Genomic DNA, 14,809 nt, shown 5'->3' on the forward strand with positions numbered 1-14,809 from the left:
TCTTGTAACACACAAACACCTTTCCACCTGCCTTTTGATCATATTAATTCTAGTAAGAATGGCTCCGTTTCACTCCCTTATGAGCCCCTTCTCCTCACACAAAAGCTAACAATCTTCTAAGTTTTACAACATTCACCCTATAATTGAGGGTTATTTGCACTACGATTTGGCAAATTTTAAGTCCATTGCAAAAAATGTCCTTTTCACCATTGTGCCTCTTCCAGCAGGCCCATTTGCTAAGCTGTTCTTTTCTGTCTGGTTTTATCTACTGCTTTTTTCTTTCTTTTTAAAAGAAATCTTTCTTCTTCTTCTTCTTCTTCTTCTTCTTCTTCTTCTTCTTCTTCTTCTTCTTCTTCTTCTTCTTCTTCTCCTTCTCCTCCTCCTCCTCCTCCTCCTCCCTCCTCCTCCTCCTCCTCTTATTTTGAAGAAGGGCCATAACTCAGTTGATGAGCATATATTTAAAAGCAGAAGGTCTCCCATTCAGTCCCCTGCATCTTCAGGCAGGGTGCGGCAAAGAGTCCCTGCCTGAAACCCAGCAAAGCCCCTGCCTTTCAGCTGTAGAATTGTAGACAATACTGAGTTATGTAGACCAACCTGTGGTGCCATTCCATTTAAGGCAGTTTCCTATGTTAATAAGTTATTGCCAATGGTATTTTTGTGATTGTAGAGGCCCTTTCTTAGAAAATTGGGGCAGAAAGACGTAAATATGTCAACTTTCTTCTGCTTTTGCGACACCAAAGTGGTTGAAAAGTGGAGAGTTGTAAAGTGAGTAAATGTGTTGCTGCACATACAGTTGGATACACATTCCCATACGCAAACATGTCATTGTGCAGATCCCTTCTCTTTTGCTGGTTTTCCTTTGTAATATGTGGTGGAATCAGGGTGAACGGGCATCAATGGGTGGACTCGAGATTCAAACAAGATCAAAGCCAGAATCTGCCAGCAACATCTGCTGAGGATGTCCTGGAGACGGAGGATTCTGGGAAGTGTTCTCACAGGCACACATGATTTATGCAGATGGGAAGGACCAGCCGGTCTGTCAGAGGGTCTACATAACCTGAGCAGATCTCCCAGAATCCTCTCCACCATGCAGTGGTTCTATGGCAGAAAAGCAACAATGGAGTTGCTTGGCGACAGGTCATGCGTCCCCTTGAGCCCAGAAGCTTGAAAGTCACTGAAGTTGATTAATTCTCTCTTTTTTTAAATGATATTTATTAGATTTTCAACAATATAACAAAGGTAAAACAATCACACAAAAACAACAAACACAAAGAAAAAAAGAAAAAAGACAAAACATTACATAAAAATCAAATACACTTCAATAATGTATCTTTCTTTAGCTTAGTTCTTTGGCTTCCTCTCACCTCCCTTTTTTTGTATTCTGCTTCAATTTGATATTTTAGCAAATCCTTTCCATCTTTCCAAATTTTTACATATATATAACATACTTTCCTTAACCTTACTGACTTTAAATTCTTAACTTATAAGTACATAACTTTTTCCACAAACTTCTGCTTAAACCTATGGATACCTATCCACCATTATCCAATTTCTCTTACAACCTGTTTTACTTTAAAATAATTTTTAAATTTTATAACACTTTATAACTTTGTAGCACATTTCAATAAAAACTTTAAATTTCCCAAACCTCTCCCCACAACTCCTCCCCTGGACACCAAAAAATAAAATAAAAATTACCAGTCCTTTCCGTTGATGGCCGCAAACTCATTAGTCCGGGAACCTAATGTCAGAGGCTCTTGGGTCCCCCCTAAACCCTTTCCGGCAGTTTTGTTCATCCTCTTTAATTGTCAAGAACCCCTCTCTGTGGGATCCCATTCTCACGTGATAGCTGCTGCATCTGAACCCTTCAACCCAATTTTCAAATTTGTATTTTAAGAGATCTTTCCAAAAATATTTCCCAGTGCATCTAAATCTGGTAGCCCCAACCCCTTCATACATTTCCAAACACATATTCATCTTCCAACAATCCAAAGAACCCTGCATAATGGCATCCTTCCATCCTTTCAGTTCAAACTGAGGGCCAACCATTACAGTCTGGCCTGTACCACAGTCCGTCGTATATGATCTCAACTTGTGGTCCACAAACAAATTTGATTTATAGTCCTCAGTTAAGTTAAATTTTCCCTCTTCTTCTTGCCCCGACTCATCGTCCAGCACCAGTTCTTCCTCTTCTTCCAGTTTTTCTTCTTCCAGTTTTCCTTTTGACACCAATTGTGATAACAAAATCGATTCCTGGAGTTCCACTTTTCTGTGGAGTTCCTCCAACAAAAAAATTGTTCTTAACAATGCATTCAACATTGCTTCCGAGAACTGCATTTTGAGTATTTGAAGGTCAAACTGTAAATTCCAGACTTGTTTATCTGCAACTCTCAATTGTACATGCCACAGTTTCAAATTCCCCCACTAGAGGGATACAGTTTCCGACAGTAACATTCTAAGAAACCTCTCAGCTTATAAATATGAAGACATAACATTGTTGCGTACGCCATCTTTGAATCAGAAGGGTAGAGGGAATTATGTATATTTTCCATTAATTTTCAAAAGTCCACCTGTCAAAAGTTCTTGAGAAAAAAAAATCCTTAACATCAGACTGCTCATTCCCAGGTTTGAGCTGTAAGGTTCCCGATCTCAGAGCTTTATCAAGTTCAAAGTCTCCCCCTTCTTCTTCGAAAGAAAAAAAAAGGGGGGGAAGTTTCTTCAAAACAGTGGATATTTAGATCTTTAAATCAAAGTTTCAGAGATTTTAGCCTGTAGTCTCTTTGCTTTAGTCTATTTACAAAGCAGGAGGCGGACTTCCTGTTTAGAACTTCCCGCTGTAGCTCCAAATTAGAATTTGAATGGATGTAATTTCCCAGAGTTAGATAGTCTTTAACAGGTTCTTAATTATCTTTCAAGTTGTTCTACTCACGGGTAGTTGTTGCTAATCCAATTGGTTACAGGAAAAAAGTTGGCGCTCTCCGGTCACGGCTATGCGGCTTCGCTCCGTGAGGAAGCGATCACCTCGCAGCACCGTGCCACTCTCTCCTCTCCGCTCCGAAAAACCTCCCAAAAAAGGGGGGTTTCCTTACGGAGGGAGGGGGCGCTGAAGGTGCCAGCCGAGTCACCACGTCACAGGCTTCTCCCGCCTGTGTTTTAAAACAGTCCCCGCTTTCGCCGTAGCGGTCAGGACCCGAACTCACGGAGCTCGTCCCTCGGAGATCCGAGGGGCGCAGCCATGATCCGTTGGCACCAACCCGGAAGTCTGAAATTGATTGATTCTCCCACCCACTGTCTTTAATGCAGACACCCCTTGCTCAGCGCCTGAGAATGCAGGAGAGCTCGTTGGCTCAGTTTGCTCTTCAGACCACTGGCTCCCTCCCAGCACTCACCCTTGGACTTCCGACCACTTCTGCAGCGTCTGCCAGGGTATGTCTAGAGGGGCTTTGCCGAGGGGACAAGCATGATAGAAGCTTCTGGAGTCATCTGGGTTGGTTGCAGTGGGAAACAGAAAGCTGAGCTAGATGGTCTGTGGCTCAGCGGTAGAGCATCTGCTTTGCATGCAGAAGGTTTAGTCCCTGGCATCTCCAGGCTGGGGGAGGGGAAACCCCACCTGAATCCCTGGTGAGCTGCTGCTGGTCAGTGCAGACAAGGCTGAGCTAGATGGACCAATGGTTAAATCAGCTTCCTGTGTTCCTCTCTAGGCCTTGGCCTGATCCAGCTGGGCTCCTCTCCTGTGTACCTGGGACTGTTTCTAGAGTACCAGGCATTGTCAAGGGGCAAGTGATCTGGGGGTGGTATTCTGCTGTGGTTTACTCAGAGTAGACCCACTGAAACCAGTGGGCATGAGTAAGTTAGGCCCATTGATTTCAGCTGAGGGCTGGTCTGGATGCCCCTCGGGCTCTCTTCCAACTCTACAGTTCTCTGAGTAGCAAACTCAGATTCTCTCCTGAAGAAAAGCTTCAGTGACAGTATTTTTATGCGGCAGAATCTCCTTGCTTCCCTCTGCAATCTCCTTTCTGCCCACCCCCTGATCTGAACTAATCCCTTGTACCTCACCTGTTTTGCACCCACCTCATCGCTTTGAGAACTTTGTGACCAGGTTCAGGACTCAGGGAGGTGCTCTTGATCCACCGTCTCCAATTCTCTCTCTCTAGGGCGATGGAGATCACCGGACACACCCAGGCCTTGCTCACAAGGTGCCTGTCCTGACTAGCACTCATGCGCCCGTATTCCTGCCAGCCAGCTTGGAGCAACATGAGCCTGGGAACCCACTGTCCACTCGGCTGCAGCCTGTTATAATCTTGGAGCCCTCTCTCCCCCATTCTCCTCTTGTGACAGGTGCGTACCAGCCCCTCACTTTGGGGCAATAAGGCAAGGAAGGGTCTTACTTAATAAGATACTGCGTGTTTGCATAAGATATGCGTGTTTGCATAGACAAAAGAGAACTGTGTTCAGTATTCCTCAAAGGGTAATTGAAGATGAGCAAGATGCGAGGGAGAAAAAAATAGCACAGCATGATGGGTTTTGTAGTGTTTATAGCAGGTTCTGTAGCAGCAGAGGGATTCTTGGGAGAAGAATGCTCTAGGCTGATAACGTTCATACTGAACAAGCAGGTTATATATATGTTTTTGCACTTGTCAGTTCCTCATTTTGCTGCTTTGATGATCATCACAAATACCACAATAACCATCATGCTATGTCCTTCATTGTCCCCCTTACATCTTGGCCTTCGGACAAGATTGTGCCACAAAACCCTTTGTAATTAAATGCCATGCAGAGAGGCAGCTCACACTGCATTATTGCAAGAACATTTGTTTTGATTGCCCCACACGACATCTTAGGGGAAGGAGGAAGAAGAGGAACTGTGGTCCCCGCTTAAGTGTTCTCTCGGTTAGTTTCTGTTTGCACTGAGCAGTGCTTTGGAGTCACAAGACTCTGTTTACATTCCACACATTCCATACTGTTGGAAGTCTCACGGGAGACGGATGTGACGTTACTGGTTTCCTGTTCCTTTGCTTCAGTTGCTCTCTGCTCTCGCAGAGAGAGGATGTACTTTTCTTTGCTGTCTGTGTAGTTAGAAATAAAACTCCTAGCATGTAGCTCATACTATCTCATCCTTCCGCATGCTGCTGGAAACTGCTGAGTGGGGGTTGTGCCTGGAGCCTTATCAGAAGCTCAGGTCGTCAATCACGTCGAGGGCGATTCCGAAGGACTCGGCCAGAGGAGGATGAGCTTTTATCAGCTCGGTCAAACAGAGATCCCGACACTCTCAGGCAGCTCCTTCCCTCTGCCCCATACATAGAATGAGGGAAAGAGGAGAACATCATGGACGGGTTTTCCAGACTAACCTTGCAGCGTCTGAATTCTGCCGCCCCAGCTAGCCACCTGGGCTGTGACAGCTGTGAATGTGCCTCACTTATCACTGCTCCTCTAGATTTTTTAAGCAGCAGATAGAAGCAGATTTCTGGCATTTAAAAAAAAAAATCTAAGGATTTTGCTCCTTCACAATTTGGAGTAGGTTATCAGAACAGAATTCAGGAATTTGTTCTTGTTTTTTCTTCCATTCTTTTATTATTATTATTGCAGCCTGTGATGAGTGAGGCAAAAGCCCCTTCCAGGCCACTTTGACATTTCTAAGGATTCAGCAGAAACTGTTTGCCTGTTTTCTTGCTGCGTTGTTGTTGTTGTTGTTGTTATTTTAATATCGTGGGATGGAAACGTGAAAATGGAGGAACTATCACAAAGTGATTCTTAACTCGCTTTGCTGCATTTCCTTCCCGCTTGTGCTGTGAACGCAGAGCCTGCTTTAGCTGGAAATGTACACTGGGTTTTTAACATTTCACTCTCCCACTTTCCCACCTATGGGAACAATACTGACAAGCGATGTATTCCAGATTATATTCTTAGCTTCTCTTCTTTCCTTTGCAGTTCCAGGACTGGGAACGGTCCCTTTCCACTTCAGCCGCTCCCAGCTGCTTCCCCCAGAGCGATTGTCGATGCCTACGCCCCACAAGCCCTTGGGAAGGACACGCTCGGAGCCTCTGCCGTCCAGCCCCAGAGCTGTCCAGCAACAGCTGGCCTACCAGCAGCACCATGCGCTCTTCTTGGAGAGGCTGAAGCAGCAGACCCAGCTGGGCAAGGCAGGCTCTTCTCTGGTCCCCTCCAGATGGGGAAGGGCTGGGTTCAGTTGTGAAGCAGGGCTGGGAATGTGCCCTGCCAGAAACCTGGGAGAATTGCTGCCATTCATACATATATACATGCACGCATTTGTATGCTGCCTTTCCACAGTTACAACCATGCTCAAGGTGCTAGCATGATTACAAATGTAACAAAAGTAGCCCTAACTAATAAAAGACATCAAAAAGTACACAATTTCCACACAAATCATAACATCTAAAATAAAGTTACAAACAAAATTATTGTCAATAACCCTCTAAACAATCCTCCAGCCCAAGAGTCATCCAGCAGCCTCAGCTTCTGCAGCCGGAGTCAGTCTGGGTCCTACCGTCCAAGGCCAGGTGGGAAAAGGCCTGCAAGGCAGGCAGCAGATCTTCCAGGACTCACAGCCAAGAGCAGTGTGGACAGTGCTGAGCTAGGTGGAGTGCTGGTCCCACTGCATATAAAGCAGCTCTCTGTGTCCCTGTGTTGAGGGGGCCGCTGACATAAACAACCTCTAGGCAGCATTCCTTGTGTGCTGGCGTGGTAATGCAAGGCAGGGGTGGGGCATGCTGTAACCCCAGCATCCAAGGTTCTGTTTTTGTCTTGGCTGTGAGTCCTGGAAGACCTGCTCTCTGACCTGGGAGGAAACGGTCCTGACTGACTCCAGCTACAAAAGCTGAGGCTGCAGAACAAACTCTTGGGCTGGGGGGTTGCTTAGGCAGTTTATTGTGGGGAGGGGTGGTTGCTGTTGATTTTTGTATCTTTACTTTGGATTTTATGATTTATGTGGAAATGGTTCTGTTTGGTTGTGTGCTTGTTGGCGTTTTGTTTATGAGCACTTTTGCTATGTAATTTTTAATCTATTGTAAGCCGCCTTGAGCATCATTTTAACTTTGGAAAGGCAGCATACAATAAAATGATTATTTCCCTCGTCTAACAAGCTCTTGAGGAAAGGTGCCTGGCCATTCATCGGTATGCAATGCATTTCAGATACAGGGTGCAGAACAGGAAAACACAGCCAAACTGCCTATGTTTGCAGAACCAGTGAAGTTTGTGGGGTTGGTTATTTTGAGCCTGCGTAGCCCAGATTTACTCGGTCTTCTCTCCCTCCCACCCCAGCGCATGGCCAAGTCCAGCGAGAAACCTCGGCTGCAGCAGATCCCCTCTTCAGAAGACATGGAGGCAGAGGCAGGAGAAGATCCCAGCGACCCGGCCCAGGCCCAGGCAGAGCCTTTGCCAGCAGGGGGAAGCAGCAGCAAAGAGACAGAAAGTCGCTCCCGGTTGGGTCAGCCTCAGGAGGAGCATGTCCTTCAGCAGGTACTGGAAGAGAGCAAAAGGGACACACGGATAGGGGACACACACACAATGCTTTCTGCATTTCAAAATGCTATGTCAGCAATATGCTATGTCCCAATCCTCAGGTTTGGGAAGATCCATAGCTCACTGGATGAGCATCAGGTTTGCATGCAGAAGGTTCCCCCACCTGCTCAATCCCCAACATCTCAGCTATAAAGGCTGGGAGAGAACCCTGTCGGAAAGAGATGATGTTGAGCCACTGCCGACCCGTGTAGACCGTACTGAGCTGGATGGACCAATGGTCCCCCTCAGCATAAGTCAGCTCCCTGGGTTATTGCTCCCAGCACCCTACAGTTTAGTTGAGATTGCTGCATTGCCAGGAGTTGGACTAGATGACCCTCGGGGTCCCTTCCAGCTCTACAATTCTGTGACTCTGGTCCTTTTTAAATGTTCCTGATTTCGCTATGTAAGTCCATACATGCAGGAAACAGCAGTGATCTTTGGCTAATAGTAAAATATTTTGTGGCCTCTCTTTAAGCTTCCTGACTCCAAGGGGTCAGGAATTACCCTTTTTCCCCTGAGGTCATTTTCTGCTTAACACCTTCCTGTCTCAAAAACCCAGATTCTTTAGCCCAGTTTGCCAAATGGGATACACCAACATTAGAATGCAACCGCAAAATAAAAACTCCTAATTAAAAATGTGAACACACACATGCTATCTATGCATATGTATATTGGAAAACACTCTCCAGAGAGGCTTGCCTGGTGCCTTCGTTACAGTGGTACCTCTGGTTGCGAATGGGATCCGTTCCAGAGGCGCATTCGCAACATGAGCAGAACGCAACCCGCGTCTGAGCGTGTGTGCGGGACGCAATTCGCCACTTTTCCGCATGCACGTGATGTCATTTTGCATGTCTGTGCATGCGTGAGCAGCAAAGCCCAGAAATAACCCTTTCTGGTACTTCCGGGTTGCCATGGGACACAACCTGAAAGCGCTCAACCTGAAGCAAATATAACATGAGGTATGACTGTATATATCTTTTGGCTCCAGGCGAAAGCTTTCCTCTAAAACCAGGCCCTTGACCTTAAACTATCTGTGAGACTTTTAGAAGTGGGTGGGGGTGTTTTTACTGTATTTCTTTTTCCTCTGGGTTTTAATGTATCTATGTAGGGTTTTTCATTTGTGTGCTTGGTTAGCTCATTGTAAATTGCTTTGGGCTTCCTTGGGCAAGTTAAAGTGACTAACAAATAAATTATATATAATTTCACAAGGAAAAAAATTACCACTTGAAAAAGAAAACATTTCCATACCCTGAACAAGGGCAAATGCAACAAGTCGTTGGAGGCCTCCACAGGTCCACATTCCCAAGAGGAAGAAATAGAAACAAATTCTTAAAAGCACACTATGGTTCTCTAAAAATAAGAAAACACTTCCGCAACACTCACAAACCAGCAAAATAGGGTGACGTTGTTTCTGTGCTCCATCAGTATAACTAGACAACGGCACCCCAGAAACACTTTCCTTGGCCAGCCTCTGCTTTTGGTGAACCAAAGGGACTCTGCCTATGCAGGGCAGAAGCACTAGAGGGCAGCAGCTACCCAGGTGCGAACTCCGCGTCGCTCTGAAGGCAGGTATCCCCACAGCTGCGCTTCAAGAGGAGTAGCAGGGGACATGAGGGGGTTCCCTGTTTGACATGGTGCCTCTCTTAATTTGGTCAACAGGCCCAGTACGTCTGGGAGCAGCAACAGCGCATGCAGCAGCAGCTGCTGCGGAGGCATCCTGACTCCCTGCTTGCCTCGGCAAGCCGCGGCTCCCACCGGCCGCTCTCCAGAGCTCATTCGTCACCTGCCCCTGCCACTCCATCCCACCTGAGCCAGGACACATCTTCCAAGGCAATCCCCTTGCCGGTGCAAGAGCAGTCGAACAAGCCTCGCTTCACCACAGGTAACGCAACAGCTTTCACACACAAGCCAAGGACTCCCTACAAGAGGAGTGGGAACGTGTGGCCCTCCAGATGCTTTTGGACTCCAGCTCCCATCAGCCCCAGCCGACATGGCCCAATAGTCAGGGGAGAGGGTATTTGTAACCACTGCTTTGGTGTTGTTGTTTTCCGCATTAGCAGCACTGAAGTGACTTCTCTGGGGCTGTGCTGCCCAGGCAACTAGACCACAGGGGAAGTCCCCACCTCACTGAGGGTTTGAGACCCATTGGCTCCCCTCACCTGGTTTACCTGGCCAGTTGAAGCCATTCCCGGGATTGTGACCACTGTCACATGCTGACAACTTCTAGGAGCCACAGGTGGGAGCTGAGTGCAGGATGGGAAGCAAAGGGGGACAGAAGAACCAGGACATGTTCCCCACCAGAGAGTTTATTTACATTAGTAATTATTGCAGTTCCTAATTCCACACCTGCAGTCCATACTGCATTCTGGAAGAGCTGTGCCACATGGTTCCTGTATGCTCGAGTTGGTTTTCCAGTGCTCACCAAGCCCAGAGAGTGTTGCAGCTTTGTGAGTGACCTGGGTGCTGCTTTTCTTTTCGTTGCAGGCATCGTGTATGACTCAGTCATGTTGAAGCACCAGTGCTCGTGTGGTGACAACAGCAACCACCCTGAACATGCTGGCCGCATCCAGAGCATCTGGTCTCGCCTGCAAGAACGTGGCCTACGCAGTCAGTGTGAGGTAGGAGGCAGTGCAGGTCCAGGGTAATGAGCTGAGGGTGTGAGACTGTTTTGCTGTAGCTTTTGGAAGTCTGAGATGGGAAGTTTGCACGAAATTTGCATACATGCATACCCTCCAAATTCTGTGTTCTGAACACTTTCTTCAAACAAAGCATCCAGGGATATATTTGCTTGGCTTTTCATAATATATTCTGCTTCCTTTTCATTTTTAGCTCATTGGGATACCTTTATCTATGCAAGGAAGGAGGTGGCAGAGAGGAGTAGAAGAAAGGGAATTTTCTGCAACCACAAGTGCTAGAGTTGAAACATATAATTTGCCACAGTGCCTATTAACTCCTCTTATGACCAGTATTTTTACTTTTGGTACATCTGGGAGCAGGGCATTTCTCTTATCTTTGGATGAAGGAGTGGCCCTTGTGTTCCAAGTGGTTAGAAAATTTAGAGTAACTGTTCTTGAAACTATAGCCAGGAAACACCACTGGTTGCCTGTTGCACTTTCAGGTGCTCATAGAAGATCACGGTGAAAGTAATAAGATGATGAAGAGCGAGGAGTGTGTGTGTGTGTGTTTTCAAGTTTCTATTGTATGCTGAAGAAGTAACCCCCTTTCCAGTTTAAATTGAAAGAGAGACCTTCAGCCGTGCATGTGGCTGCAGTAGAAACTTCAAAGACACGCTGGACATGTGCTCAGCTCTCCCCACTAATCTCATGTGGCTTTGTTAGCTCATGGTCCCAACAAAGAAATGCATCTGTTGAGTTTAATTTGGCAGCTGCTTAATCATGCTTTCTTATGGTGGCTGAGAAGTCTGGAAATAGGACAGAGCACAGAGAACCAGCAAACCCAAATTGTGATTGTCATCTCAACAAGGTGCATTTCTAAAGTATAAACATATATGCATTTTATAGCAATTCAGCAAGGGTTGCCAACTTTTTACCAGCCTTTGTAGCTCTGCATTTAACAGCCACTTAATCTGCATACCTTTACAGGTGATATCTACACACTGTGAAAATATTCTCACCTTCTGATTTCTGCATATATAGCCACAGTGAAAGACACAGGAGAAGGCTCAGCCACTTCTTTTCCTGATCATTTGTCTATCCTCCAGTTTTTAACCCAAAATAACCTCAGGAATTGTAGTTTGGTGAGAGTGATGAGAATTCTCCAGTAGAGAACTGTAGCCTTCCACACAGAACTACATTTCCCAATGTGGTGTAGTGCTTAGAGTGTCGGACTAGGACCTGGCAGACCAGGGTTCAAATCTCCATTCAGTCATGCAGCTCACTGGGTGACCTTGGGCCAATCACTGTCTCTTAGCCTAACCTACCCCAAAGGGCTGTTGTGAGGATAAAATGGAGAGGGGATGGAAGTACATATGTCACCACCTTGAACTCCTTGGAGATAAGGTGGGGGCCAACTACTAAATAAAATCTATAGGAGCCTGGCATGTTTAGTGTTTTTTAAAGTGAGCTTTTATTAGTTTAAACTTTTATAAAGGTAAAGGTAATGGGACCCCTGACCATTAGGCCCAGTCGCAGACAACTCTGGGGTTGTGCTGCTCATCTCGCTTTATTGGCCAAGGGAGCCCTTTTATAGAATGGGCCAAAAAACAAGCTGCAAAATAAAAAAGTGTGTATTTTCCTGAATCTACCCTCTTCCTCCCCAATTCCCCAACAAGCCTGTGTTTGAGTGTGTGTGTTTGAGTGTGTGTGGGGGGGAGAGAATACTATAAGAGGAGAGGAAAGGAGGAAAGTTTTTGAGGCCCTCAACCCAAGATGAAAGACAGAAAAACCTGCTCTTCACAGAGAAACAATCATAGGACAACAGGGCCCCTGGATCCCCAGTGCTGTCCTTGTTCCCTTCCCCACCCATGCTAGCTGACAGCACTTATTCTAACCAGTGACTAAGATGCCCTTCAGAAAAGAAAACAGTAAAACAATGCATATTTCCGCAGTTAAAATGTTTGTTCCCCAACGTGCACGTAAAATAATTATGAGTGTCGCAGGATGGCCCTGTTAATTCAAAAGTTGTTGACTCACTGAGCAGCAAAGCATTCTCAGCTCTGTAAATCCTATCCTGCAAGTGAACACTGCCACATTTTCTGAAGACGCCTGCTTTGCAGATGCTGGGCAGATGTGTGTTTCACCAAAGCGTTCACACATTTTTGGGAAATTTATGAGCAGCCATTTTTCTTTTGGAACAATTGGATTCCCTGTGTAGATCCTTTTTCTTTGCTCCCCTCTTTACCTGGCAACTGCAAGGCAGGCTTTAGAACAGTCCGGGAAACCTCAGGTCTGGGTGCCAAACATACCTCCCACTTAAGAATCAAACATGACTGGCTCAGTCACTCTGAGGTTGCTAGGCAATTGCAGTTTACTTTTTCCATGCCTTTGAACCAGGGGAAAAACATCTAGCCAAGGTTGAAACATGGTGGCATCTTGGCAGGTGAAGTGGCAGCAGAAGAGGAGGACTTAAGAACTCATTGAGTGTGGGGAGGTAGCTGGGAAGAGCCTGAGATGAAGAACAAGGCCGGCACGCTGCTCATTTGAACAGCACTTGCATGTGGCAAAATTCCCCTGCATGGATTGCGCCCCTTGCGTCAGAACCACCTAGACCTCTGCTCTGATTGGCACTCCAGATCTTCTTCCTTGGGGGACCTCTTTGCCTGCCGCTGGCCCTTGTGCTCCCTTGACTTAATACAGCCACTTGTGTCTCTGCCAGTGTCTGCGGGGGCGCAAGGCCACTCTGGAGGAGCTGCAGTCCGTCCACACGGAGCGCCACGTGCTGCTGTATGGCACCAACCCCCTCAGCCGCCTGAAGCTGGACAACGGGAAGCTAGCAGGTAGGAGCCAAGGCATGCCACCCCTCGCCCCCAACCCAAGACTGAGAGGAAACAAAGAGGCCTGTAGTCAGAAGCTGTGCTCTAAACTGATGTTTTGCAATGCACTTATGCACATAAAAGGGACACAGGTGGCGCTGTGGGTTAAAGCCTCAGCGCCTAGGACTTGCTGATCGAAAGGTCGGCGGTTCGAATCCCTGCTGCGGGGTGCGCTCCCGCTGCTCGGTCCCAGCGCCTGCCAACCTAGCAGTTCGAAAGCACCTCCGGGTGCAAGTAGATAAATAGGGACCGCTTACCAGCGGGAAGGTAAACGGTGTTTCCGTGTGCAGCTCTGGCTCACCAGAGCAGTGATGTCACACTGGCCATGTGACCCGGAAGTGTCTCCGGACAGCGCTGGCCCCTGGCCTCTTGAGTGAGATGGGCTCACAACCCCAGAGTCTGTCAAGACTGGCCCGTACGGGCAGGGGTACCTTTACCTTTACCTTTTACTATGCACATAAAATGCTCACCTGCACCCTCAGTCCCTTTCATCTTCTCTCTTTTCTCTCACAGGAATCCTTTCCCAGCGGATGTTTGTCATGCTCCCCTGTGGTGGGGTTGGGGTAAGCTTCTTCCCTATCAAACCAGATTCTTCTCATCAAAGATGCCCTCCCAAACCTTGCCTCGCCCAGTGAGGGGCTCTCCCTTCTGAAGTCAGCTTGTGTGCTAGGCTGGCACAAAATGGAGGAGGCATTCAACTGGGATACACAAGGCTGGGTGGGTGTCGGGGGACAGCTTGAAAGTTTAAGTTGCAGTGACTTCTGGCCTGCAGCTACTCCTCCCTGGGATAGGCAATGATGTAAGCAAGAGTGGCCAGTGGGGATTGGAAGGGGGGTGACAGTGGGGGGGACCCATGCTTCACCAATGCACTGGCTCCTCATTGCATCCACATGGCGCCAGCCTCCCCTGTCTCCTGTCCCCGCCAGCTGTTCCTTGATGCAACATCAGCGCAGGCAAGAGGAGGATATGACTAAGGGGGTGACGCAATCCTTAGGCTTTGTCAAAGGAATGGGGGGTATATATTCCTGTCCTGTTCTTTCTCATTCTGGCTGTCCCTGTCTCTGACTACAGAGGATCAAGAGTCCTTCCCCAGCCCTTGTTATGTGGCTGCCCACCACTCCCAGCCACCCTTGCTCACCAGCAAGCCTTTCCTCACCAAGAAGCTCTTGCTTTGAGGTGGCCTCTCTCTGGCTCAAGGGAACAGGCCAGTGAAGAGAGCCCCCTTCCCTTGGGCTTCTCTTTGTGGTCAGCCACTTACCTCCTTCTTCCTGCGCCTGCCGTGGACCTCTTTCCAACATCCTGGCTGGGGTGGGAGGGGTAAACAGGTAAAGTGGAGGTGCCCCATAAACCATCCCACAGAGAGTCAAATGGCCTCCACCCCAACCGGAATCCCCCCTGGTGTGTTCTGGCTCCAGCACTGTGCCTTGGCAGCATCTTGCCACCGGATAAAGCAGGTTCCAGTAAGCCTTTGCTACACACAGACAGGGTTCGCCAGAACATTGTGAGGTCACAATGACATTGTTGGTGACACCAGATCCCACACGAGCTGCCTCTGGGCATCTGCAACAGGGCCTGGTGATCACCCTGTAATCCATATGCAGAGCCTGAAGATATCCAGAACACCAGCCAGAGCTTTTGGTGGGATCTGGGTGGATGTCCTTTAAAATCTGATTCAGCCAAAACATTTCTGAAGCAGGACCAAGAGGTTCAGCCCATCCTAGACAAGGCTCCCTTCTTCCATATGCTCTCCCCATCGCCACCTCACTGCCAGCACTGGTAGGGTGACTGAGTGCAGAAAAG

The 14,809-nt window shown here is 47.5% G+C and overlaps 1 protein-coding gene across 5 annotated transcripts in view; it reads left to right on the plus strand.

The window, feature by feature from the left end:
* HDAC7 (histone deacetylase 7) overlaps nt 1-14,809 on the plus strand; it is a 190,323-nt gene that overhangs the window by 150,825 nt on the left and 24,689 nt on the right. For all 5 annotated transcript variants that reach the window (XM_081898110.1, XM_081898111.1, XM_081898109.1 and 2 more), the window contains 8 exons: nt 3,304-3,426; nt 4,155-4,338; nt 5,929-6,140; nt 7,279-7,476; nt 9,178-9,400; nt 10,003-10,136; nt 12,853-12,973; nt 13,523-13,572. In XM_081898110.1, the coding sequence (XP_081754236.1) occupies nt 3,304-3,426; nt 4,155-4,338; nt 5,929-6,140; nt 7,279-7,476; nt 9,178-9,400; nt 10,003-10,136; nt 12,853-12,973; nt 13,523-13,572 (1,245 nt within the window). The remainder of the gene's footprint in view (nt 1-3,303; nt 3,427-4,154; nt 4,339-5,928; nt 6,141-7,278; nt 7,477-9,177; nt 9,401-10,002; nt 10,137-12,852; nt 12,974-13,522; nt 13,573-14,809) is intronic.

The sequence above is a fragment of the Podarcis melisellensis genome, assembly GCF_964234715.1.
Source record: "Podarcis melisellensis genome assembly, chromosome: 2".
Classification (NCBI taxonomy): domain Eukaryota; kingdom Metazoa; phylum Chordata; class Lepidosauria; order Squamata; family Lacertidae; genus Podarcis; species Podarcis melisellensis.